Source organism: Octodon degus, unplaced genomic scaffold (assembly GCF_000260255.1).
Source record: "Octodon degus isolate 3935 unplaced genomic scaffold, OctDeg1.0 scaffold00197, whole genome shotgun sequence".
Taxonomy (NCBI): Eukaryota; Metazoa; Chordata; class Mammalia; order Rodentia; family Octodontidae; genus Octodon; species Octodon degus.
The window spans coordinates 3,627,122-3,636,907 of record NW_004524773.1 but is presented as its reverse complement, the minus strand read 5'-3'; the positions used below and the strand labels follow the sequence as shown (position 1 = coordinate 3,636,907).

The 9,786-nt window shown below is 50.0% G+C and overlaps 1 protein-coding gene across 2 annotated transcripts in view; it reads left to right on the top strand.

The window, feature by feature from the left end:
- Grik5 (glutamate ionotropic receptor kainate type subunit 5) overlaps positions 1-9,786 on the top strand; it is a 64,481-nt gene that overhangs the window by 10,549 nt on the left and 44,146 nt on the right. For both annotated transcript variants that reach the window (XM_004644355.2, XM_023704474.1), the window contains 5 exons: positions 916-969; positions 1,051-1,212; positions 1,782-1,934; positions 2,346-2,450; positions 2,544-2,651. In XM_004644355.2, coding sequence (XP_004644412.1) covers positions 916-969; positions 1,051-1,212; positions 1,782-1,934; positions 2,346-2,450; positions 2,544-2,651 — 582 coding nt within the window. The remainder of the gene's footprint in view (positions 1-915; positions 970-1,050; positions 1,213-1,781; positions 1,935-2,345; positions 2,451-2,543; positions 2,652-9,786) is intronic.

Below are 9,786 nucleotides of genomic sequence, written 5' to 3'. Positions count from 1 at the left end.
TATATATCCTGATTGTAACCCATAGGAAGATGTGTGAGTGGGCTCTTGAGACAGGCTGGGTTAGGGACAAAATTCAGGCTGGCAGCGTGCCGGCCTGGGCAGGGGTCCTAGCTGCTTCATCCTCTTCTAGCTTACCTTTCACAATGCCCATACAGAAGAGCCCAGATCCTGCCACTCAGGAAGGGGAAAGTGGTACCTTGTAATGTTCCGTTTCTCACGGGGGTCCAGGTGGGTTACCCCCAGCACGGAGAGGTCATTTAGCCCTGTTCTTCTCTAGGCCTGAGAAAGGGGGGCTCCCAAAATGAACCCAAGACTTGAATTGGCTGTCTTTTGTCTTTACTGTTTAAAAAATTTTGATACAGGGACTCCCTATACAGTTCAGACTCATACTGATCCTTCTGTGTCAGCCTGGGCAGCACGGTGTGCCCAGGGTTCTGGGGCCTACACGGCATGCAGCATCAGGGGCTGAACTTGGATCCTTGTGCTTGCCAGGCAGGCGCTTATGCCGTTGAGCTATCTTCCCAGCCCTGGCTGTCTTGAAGAGTAGTTTCCTGGTGTGTATGCCCAGCTTGTGGCCCACATAAGAGGAGCCCCTTTTGGGCCACGTGGGTTCCTGTCATTGCTCACCTTGTCTCCAGAAAGAAGTGTGAATGCCCTCGTGAGAGGGTCCCATTCTCTTCTCCAACATTTCCATTCCCCTGACCCCTGAGCACTAGCCAGCATGGTGCGATATGAGGGACCAAGTTGCTCTGCCCTCACTCGTCTCTTCCCTGCCTTTCTATCCTGATCGTCTCTGACTGTTTCCCACTAGGTGTCTTTTTCTCCAGGCCTGGTGCTAAATCTCCCTTCTTCTCTTGAGTTCTCCATCGTTGCCTGCCTCTCACACTGCCTCTTGGTCTCTCCTGTGTTCTCCAGGCCTCGGAGCTGGGAATGACCTCAGCATTTTACAAGTACATCCTTACCACCATGGTGCGTACTGCCTCGAGTCCCTGTCTCCCTGCCTCCATGCCTGCCCTAGGTGAGGCCCTCACCCCCTCTCTTTGGTTCCAGGACTTCCCCATCCTGCATCTGGATGGTATTGTAGAGGACTCTTCCAATATCCTGGGCTTTTCCATGTTCAACACCTCCCATCCCTTCTACCCGGAGTTTGTGCGCAGCCTCAACATGTCCTGGAGGGAGAACTGTGAAGCGAGCACCTACCCAGGCCCTGCGGTGAGCATGTACCTAGTCACACTCAGAACACATTGTGCGCAGACGCTTACAGAGCATCCCACTCAGATTAGGTCATCTGTGTGCAAGCTCCCTGGCATTTCCAGAGGCTTCACGGTATAGCCCTGGGTATGTCTGACCCACGTTTCCTTCCTCTCCACTTACCGTGCTTCTCCAGCTTCCTCCAGGTGCCTTGATGCCCTGTGGATGGGGCACTTAATGCCTTTGCTTATGCTCTTCCCTCTGCTTCCCATGCATTTCTCTACAGAACTAGTGGCTGCCCCTCATTGCTAGGCTTTTGCTCAAATGTCCCCTTGGTTGTGGAGGACTCTTCCAATATCCTGGGCTTCTCCAGATAGCCTTCTTGCGTACCTAGTCTGGAAGAGCTAGTCCCATCAAGGTATGGGCAACATGTCCATCTTCCCTATTGTCTCCCAAGAAAGACCGCAGAACCTCTTCCTCCTTCCTGAGTTGTCCAAAGGCTTAAGGATAGCACCACAGGGGTACTTGGGAAGTCTCTTGGCTAAGTCACCTCTTTCCCACCCCTCCTCACCCCCTCTCTCCTTCCCCAGCTATCTGCTGCCCTGATGTTTGATGCTGTGCATGTGGTGGTGAGTGCCGTCCGAGAGCTGAACCGCAGCCAGGAGATTGGTGTCAAGCCGCTAGCCTGCACCTCGGCCAACATTTGGCCTCATGGGACCAGTCTTATGAACTACCTGCGCATGGTGAGCCAGGAGCAGGGAAGAGTGGAGGAGCGGGGCGGTGGTCACCTCTGGTGGGGACACTCACCATGTCCATCCTGCTGCCCCCTGCCCTCTCCTCTCCCATCATTCCCACCTGCACCTGCCTCTGGGCTTCCTCCTCCTTCCTGTGTCTCATCTGTTTGCTCTTGCTGTCCTCTGCTTGTCTGGGCTGCATGCTGTCTTGGGTCTTGTTCTCTGTCTGTCCTGTGCCATCTGCCTGTGTTTCCTTGTGTGCTATCTTCTATGTGACTGTGATCCCGCGTGGTCCCTCTCTCTGGTCCCCTCGATGCCTGTCTTCTATGCCTTTCTCTGGATGTCTGGTCCTCTCTGGGCCTCTCTGCCCATCTCTGGGCCCTGCCACCCCTCCCTCTGCCCCTCCTCCTGCCCTGCTAGGTAGAGTATGACGGGCTGACGGGGCGGGTGGAATTCAACAGCAAAGGACAGAGGACCAACTACACCCTGCGCATCCTGGAAAAGTCTCGGCAAGGCCATCGAGAGGTGAGCAGGCTCAGGGCAGGGCCACGGCCCTGCTGGAGTATGGGTGGGGTGGCCCAGAAGCTGCTGCACTGACAGTACTCTCTTTGCTTTCAGATTGGGGTGTGGTACTCTAACCGGACCCTGGCCATGAATGCCACCACCCTGGATATCAACCTGTCACAAACATTGGCCAACAAGACGCTGGTGGTCACAACCATTTTGGTGAGTGGTTCAGGCGAGGGGAAAGATCAGCAGGACCTTCGAGCAGGTCCAGCCTTGTCTTCGCTCCCCATGATGTGCACAGGAAGTTGCGCTTAGGCTAGCAGGGAACATGATTGATGCCCCCCATGTTCCCGATTGTGACCAAGGGCAACATCACTGTCCTTACCACTGCCAGAGGAGGGAGGGTAGACTCTGTCTTAGGAACTAGTTCAGCCCCAGGCTCCCGGTCAGTGGGAGGTCCCTGTAATCACAATTGCTAGAATGGTCATCGTTTTGCCACAGCTACCAGCCTAGTGTATTGGTACATGCCAGCTTATGCAGTATCCAACCTTTTTTTTTACGGAACCAGGGATTGAACTCACGCCCTTGCACTTGCCAGGGAAGTGCTTATTCCACTGAGCCATCTCCCCGGCCCCAAGTATCCATCTTGAAGATGTGAAAGTGAAAGATCAGAGAGGCGAAGCCACTGGCCTAGGCTTACATGACAAATACATGCTATAGCCAGGACTGAACGCTGTGTCTCTAGGGCTCCAGAGCCTGAGTATTTCAGTGCTTTAGTCTGAAGCTCCAGTCCCCTCCATATCTGAGCCCAGCTAAGGATATTGGCTTGTACCCCTGGGGCTGCCATTCCTGCATTCTGCACAGAGGAGGAGGGGCCTTGATGTGTCCCTTGCTTGAGTACCTGCTCTGTACCAGGCATGGTGTAAAGCCCTTACTAGGTGATGCTCTTGAACCTTACAGCTAGCTGTTGAGGTTGGCCTTATTGTTCCCCCCTTTGAGGATAAGACAGTCAGAGACCCTGGTGGAGTCTGTGCCTTCGCCACTGTGCCCTGCTGCCTCCTGCCAGGTACTGTGGTCAGACAGGTGGTGACATAACAGCCCTGGAGAGCAGGGCTTTTTGAGAAGCTAGACCTGGAAGCTGGGTGTGCCAGGCAGCCACACACTTCACTACATCCAAATCCGTGACCTGCTGGCTTCCCTCATCCATGGGAGCCACTCAGCCGCACTGTGAGCTGAGCCTGATCAGAGCTGTGGGCCCTAAGGTCCTGAGGTCCAGAGAGGGTTTCTACAGAGTTCCACAGGGTGTCAGAGGCCCCCAGAAGCAGCAGGTCACAAAGTTATTCCCTAGGGAGCTTCAGATCTAGGGTGAATCTTATCCCTCTGGACAAGGGCCAGTGAACCTGTTGCTGAGGGACAGATGGCCTGCAGACAGAAAACCAGACACTTGCTAACAGCCTCTCTGAGCGGTCCCGAGTGCTGGCTGGCAAGGAGCAGCCAACACCTCTGCATGTGGCATATGGTCAGTCCTTAAACCTCCTGAAAGTCTCTGGGGTCTTTGGTGGGGAGCAGCGTGCCGAAGTCAGGGGAGATGGTCAGGAGAGTCTCCTCATCCTTTTCTTCCCTGCTCCCCAAGGCCCAAGAGCTAATGTTGTTCTTCTCTTTGTGAGGTTCATTCTTCTCTTGATGGATTGGCTCACTCATTCATTCCGCTAATATTTACTAAAGCTGCTGTGTGCCTGGCCTTGCACAAATTGCGGAGGCACAGAAATGAGGCACAGGTGCTGTCAAGTGGCACCGGGGGAGGTGATCCCAGCTTGTCGGAGGTGACACACCTGGACATAGTCATTCCTACCCAGGGTTCCCAGAGAAAGGAGGGACTGCCATAGTTTTAGAGGCCCGAGAAGGGCCTCACCGTGGAGGTGGTAGTAGGCAGGGTTTTAAAAATTATGCATAGAGAATGCCTCAGGCAGCAGGAGCAGGGGCTCAGGAAATGTTCCTCAGCTCAGCTGGGGAAGCCTTGCACGTGCATAAGCCGGTGTTCTGTGTTTCATTCAGATTTGTTTTTCCTTTATCTTCTGTGGTACTGGGGTTGGAGCCCAGGGCTTCATGTGTGGTAGGCAAGTGCTGCGCCACTGAGCCACACCCAGGCCTTCCCCAGCGTTTTCTGACACAGGTTTGGGGGCTGGGCTTGTGTTGGGTAGTCAGAGATTGATGTGACTCCGACTGAGTGCCTGGACAAGACATGGGTTAGGACTCATTCTCTATTCTGCCTAAGGGCCTAGAGTAGTGCCTGACACCTGCCAAGCAGAGAGGATATGTGATAAGTGACAGGACACAGGTGGTCCAGGGCCTGTGGGGCAGCAGGGAAAGGGACCTTGAGGGTCTTTGCACTTGCAGTTTACCTTGGGGCAGGAAGGAGCAGGGCCAGATGCTATCAGGAAGCTCTTGGCCCAGTGAGGGAGGCTGCTGGAGAGGACAGAAGTCTGGGTAGGGAACAAGGAGGAATCCTGGGAGGATGTTAAGAAGCCTCTGAAGGCAGGGTGGAGGAGGTCACATGATGGCCATGCGCTGGGACTGCCCCTGGGCGGGGCTGGCAGCTGTGGAGCCAGGAGAGGGCCAGCAGGCTTCAGAGGCTGAGAGAGGCCACAGGGCAGAAGGTGCACAGATCCCAAAGGGATGAGAGCAAGCTGGGGCCTGTGCGCCTCGGCCCAGCCTCAAGCACCCGGTTAGTCCTGACCACTCCCTTCCTTGGCCCGTGATGCCTCACCGGGCTCCCTCGGCAGCTGGGGTGGCAGTGTGAGCTCCTATTCTGGGGTGGACACACCTCAGTTTCTACTGGGCCCCAGCTCAGGTCTTGTAACTATAATTTCCACACCTTTATCTGTAATGCTGGTCCAGTGACGTTCTCTGGGGGGCTGTGGAAGCAGTGAAGGCACGGAGAGCCCCAGAAGAACCAGCTGGAAGGTGCGCTGAGCGCCCACGAGCCTTGTCCTTGAACGTAGCAATCATGGTGGCTAATACTTGCGAGCTCCTTGCTGGTGTTCCTTAGTCCTCATTACATCCCTGAGGTCAGTAGCTTTAGGACTCTGATTTTCAGTAAGAAACTGAGATACGGAAGGGTTAAGTGACTGTCGAAGGTCACCCAGCTAAAAGTAGGCGGGGCCAGTTTGAGTTGGTACAACCTATATGTCTATCCTTTGTGCCACATGGCTTTGATTTCTGCTGCTTCCTGAGTCCTTGTCTGTGCTTGGCACTGGCATCCTCATGTTGTGTGACCTGAGCCGGTCTCCTGCCTGTCCTGTTTCCTCTTACAGAGAGAGTGTTAAAGCAGAGTGAGGCAGTTGGGAGAGACCATGTCATACAAACTGCACTGTAGGAAATCGTGGGCCTGGATTTGGGTCCCGAGTTCATCGGGGCAGTCAGCTTATGATGATGTTTTAGAAGCCATCCTCCTTGAATTTTTTTAAAGGCATTATTATTATTATTATTATTATTATTATTATTATTATTGGCTGGAGATTGAACACAGGGCCTCAAACATGCTGGACAAGTATTCTGCCACACAAGTTATACACCAGGCTTTAAGAGATTTTTATTGAAGTGTAACATGCATATAGAATCTTGTACATTGTTAGTTACTTCTTACTGAATTTTCCAAAACTGAACACATTTGTGACACCAACCGTCCACTTCCAAAGCTCCCATGACCCCCTTCCATTCACTAGTTTGCCTAGGGGAACTGCTGTCTCACCTTCAATGACTACAGAGTCACTGAGTGCCCCCCCTCTTCCCTTTTTGGGCGGATGGTGCTGGAGACTGAACCCAGGACCTTTACCTGGAGCTACATCCCCAGCCCTTTTTGGGTTTTATTTTGAGATAGCATCTCACTAAGTCACCAAGTTGCCTAGGTGAGGCTCAAACTTGCAATTATTTCTCCTCAGCATCCCAGAGTGCTGGGTTTACAGGCGTAGGCCCCCAAGTCCAGCTTTGTGTCAGCCTTTGTCCTCTAAACTCCTTTTGCTCAACATGATGAGGTTCATCCAGGTTTTTGCGTGTGATTTAGTTTCCTTGTTACATGTTCTGTGATGTGGATGCCTCTGCAGTGTACTAATTGGTCACATGTCAGTGGGCATTTGAAGTGTTTCTGGTTTCGGTGGGGTTTTTTGCTGTTGTGAACAGCGCTACTGGAACATTCTATGCCAGTGGTGGTGAACATGTGGCACCCATGTTGTTTTTCTTTTAATGTATGAGGTGTTTTTTTTTTAACTAAAACTTCAGGCATCAGGTGTAATTATATGTTGGCACTTGGTGATAAATGGGTGCTGAGGGCTGGAGAGGTGGCTCAGCAGTCTAGGTGCCTGCCTGGCAAGTGCAGGGACCCAGGTTCGATTCCTGGTATGGCATGCTGTGCCAGACACCAGAACTGAGTGGTGTGGTGCGTGTCTGTAATTCCAGTGCTGGGGAGGCTGAAATTAGGAGGATCACTACAAGTCAGATCTGTGTAGTGAGACTTTGTACCAAATACATAATAAATAAATAAATAAATAAATAAATAAATAAATAAATGGCTCACCATCACTGTTGTACGCCATGACTTTCAGACAACCTGCTTTGGTGTTTCTATTGAGTACGTTTCTGAGAGCAGGATGGTTGGTTGCAGGTATGTCTTAGCTTGAACAGATGCTGCTAAAGCTCTTCTCACAGTGACTGTACTACTTCATTCCCCTCAGCGGTGTGTCATTGAGAATTGTATCTGTTTTTCATTTTCCCCAGCAGTGAGTGTATAAAGATGCCAAGATATGGTAGTTTTCATTTTCATTTGACCACCTCTCTGTGTTTATTGACTGTTTAGAAGTCCTCTTTGGGGAAGTTCCTGCTCAAGACTTTCCTTTTCTTTAAAAAAAAATGGGCCATATGACCTTTTTATTGATTTTAGAGTTATTTATGCATTCTGGATACACTTCCTTTGTCAGCTATATGTATTGACAATCCCTTTGTGGCTTGCCTTTTCACTCTCAGTTGTATAATTATTTTTATAAGGTGACTGGAGTTTTAATTTTACTAAAGTTCACTTAGCTTTTTTCCTTTGTGGATAATGCTCTGAGAATTTAAAAATCCTTTCCAGGGGGCTGGGGAGATGGCTCAGTGGAATAAGGACTTCTCTGACAAGCGCAAGGGCCTGAATTCTATCCCTGGTTCTGCAAAAAAAAAAAAAAAAGTAAAAATCCTTTCCATGCCCCAAGTTCATGAAGATAAACTATTGGGCTTTCTTTTTCACTTTTGTGGTGCTAGAGATCAAATCCAAGGCCTCACACATGCAGAGCATTGTGTCACTGAGTTCCATCTCCAGCCCTTTTGCTGTTTTTTGTTTGTTTGTTTGTTTTGTTTTGTTTTGTTTTTTTGGTGGAACCGGGGATTGAGCTCAGATCCTTGCGTTTGCCAGTCAAGCGCTTATCCTACTGAGCCATCTCCCCGGCCCCTGTTTGTTTGTTTTTTTTTAATTTAGCATTTTTTTTTTTTACATTTAAATCTGCAGCCAGGCATGCTGGCACATGCCTATAATCCCAGCATTCTGAGAGGTTGAGGCAAGAGGATCATAAATTCTAACCCAGCCTGGGCAACTAAGTAACTTAGTAAGACCCTGTCTTAAAATAAATAAAAAAGAAGTAAAGGTCTGGGAGATATAGCTCAGCGGCATAAGTGCCTGCCTGGCAAGCACAAGGTCCTAAGTTCAGTCCCTGGTAGGGGGGGGGGATGAATATGAATAAGGATGTAGCTCATGTGCAAAGACCTTGAGTTTAATCTCTGAGTTACAGTAGGGGCTGGAGGGATTTTTAAAATGTACAATCCAACTAGAATTGTCTGATGAAGAAGGGTGTAGGGTTGAACAGCACCATTTACTAAAACAATCATTTTTTCCCTCTTCCCTACAGTCTTATCTTTGCTTGAAATCCATATCCATTTCAGTGTGGGTTTGCTAACTCTCCAGTCTATTGTCTATTTGTCCACCTTCTTTAAAAAATAAAGTTATTTGGGGGCTGGCGAGATAGCTCAGCAGACTAAAGCACCTACTTAGGCAAACACAAGTTCGAACTCCAGCACCACATGCCACACCAGGCACGGGGTGGCTGAGCAGGCCACAGAGTCCAGGCGTAGTGACACATGCCTGCATTCCTAGAGCTGGTGTAAGCTGAAAATGAGCTGCATAGTGAGACCCTGTAATAACCAAATGCATTTAATTTAATTTATTTATTTATTGCAGAACCAGGGATTGAACTCAGGCCCTTGCACTTGCCAGGGAAGCACTTATTCCACTGAGCCATCTCCCTGGCCCCCAAATGCATTTTTAAAAAGTTATTTGGTACAGGGTCTCCTTATGCAGCTTGGTCGTAACAGTGATCCTCCTGTCTCAGCCTCCCCAGCATGCACCACACACCCAGTTTCGGGCCTGGCAGGACTCACTTGGGGTTCTTGCACTTACCAGGCAGGCACTTAGATCGCTGAGCTATCTCCCCATTCCTGTCCACTTTCTTTACTCTATTTCCATGGTGTCTTAATACTGTGGGTTAAATTAAGTCTTAGTAAGTGGGGCAGCGAATCTACCAGTTTTGATCATCTTCAGGATTCCTTTGGTTCTTCTTGGTCCTTTGCATTTCCATATGCTTTTTTTTTTTTTTTTGAAGACAGGTCTTGCTATGGAATTCAGTTTGGCCTGGAACTCACTGTGTAGACCAGGCTGACCTTGAACTCATGAGGATCCTCCTGTCTTGGCCTCCCAAGTGCTGGGATTATAGGCATATACCACCATGCCTGACTTATTTCCATATACCTTTATTTATTTATTTATTTATTTATTTACTTTAAAAAAATGTATTTGGTACAGGGCCTTACTACACACGTTGGACTCGTAGTGATCCTCCTGTTTTCAGCCTCCCCAGCACTGGGATTGCAGGTGTGCGCCACCGCTCCTGATCTCAGTGGCCAGCTCAGTGTACCCGGGGGGTGGGGCCAGGGCTGCATGTGATGCCTGGGATCGAACCCTGGTCCCTGTGCTTCCCTAAGCAGGTGCTCAGTCTGCTGAGCTATCTCGCTGGCCCTTCCATATACTTTTAGTAAATATCATACTTCAGTTTTTAAAAATGTATAGCATTGGGAGATAATATAAACCTAGGTAGACTAGAAATCAAAGGACAAAAGGGGTGAGGAGAAAAAAATCAGCCTCCTTTTCCCTGGTCCCTCATTTTTTTTTTTTTTTAATTTTATTTTATTTATTTGTGTGTGTGTGTGTGTGTGTGTGTGTGTGTGTGTGTGGCCAGCTCAGCCCACCAGGGGGCGGGGCTGGCTGGCATGTGGT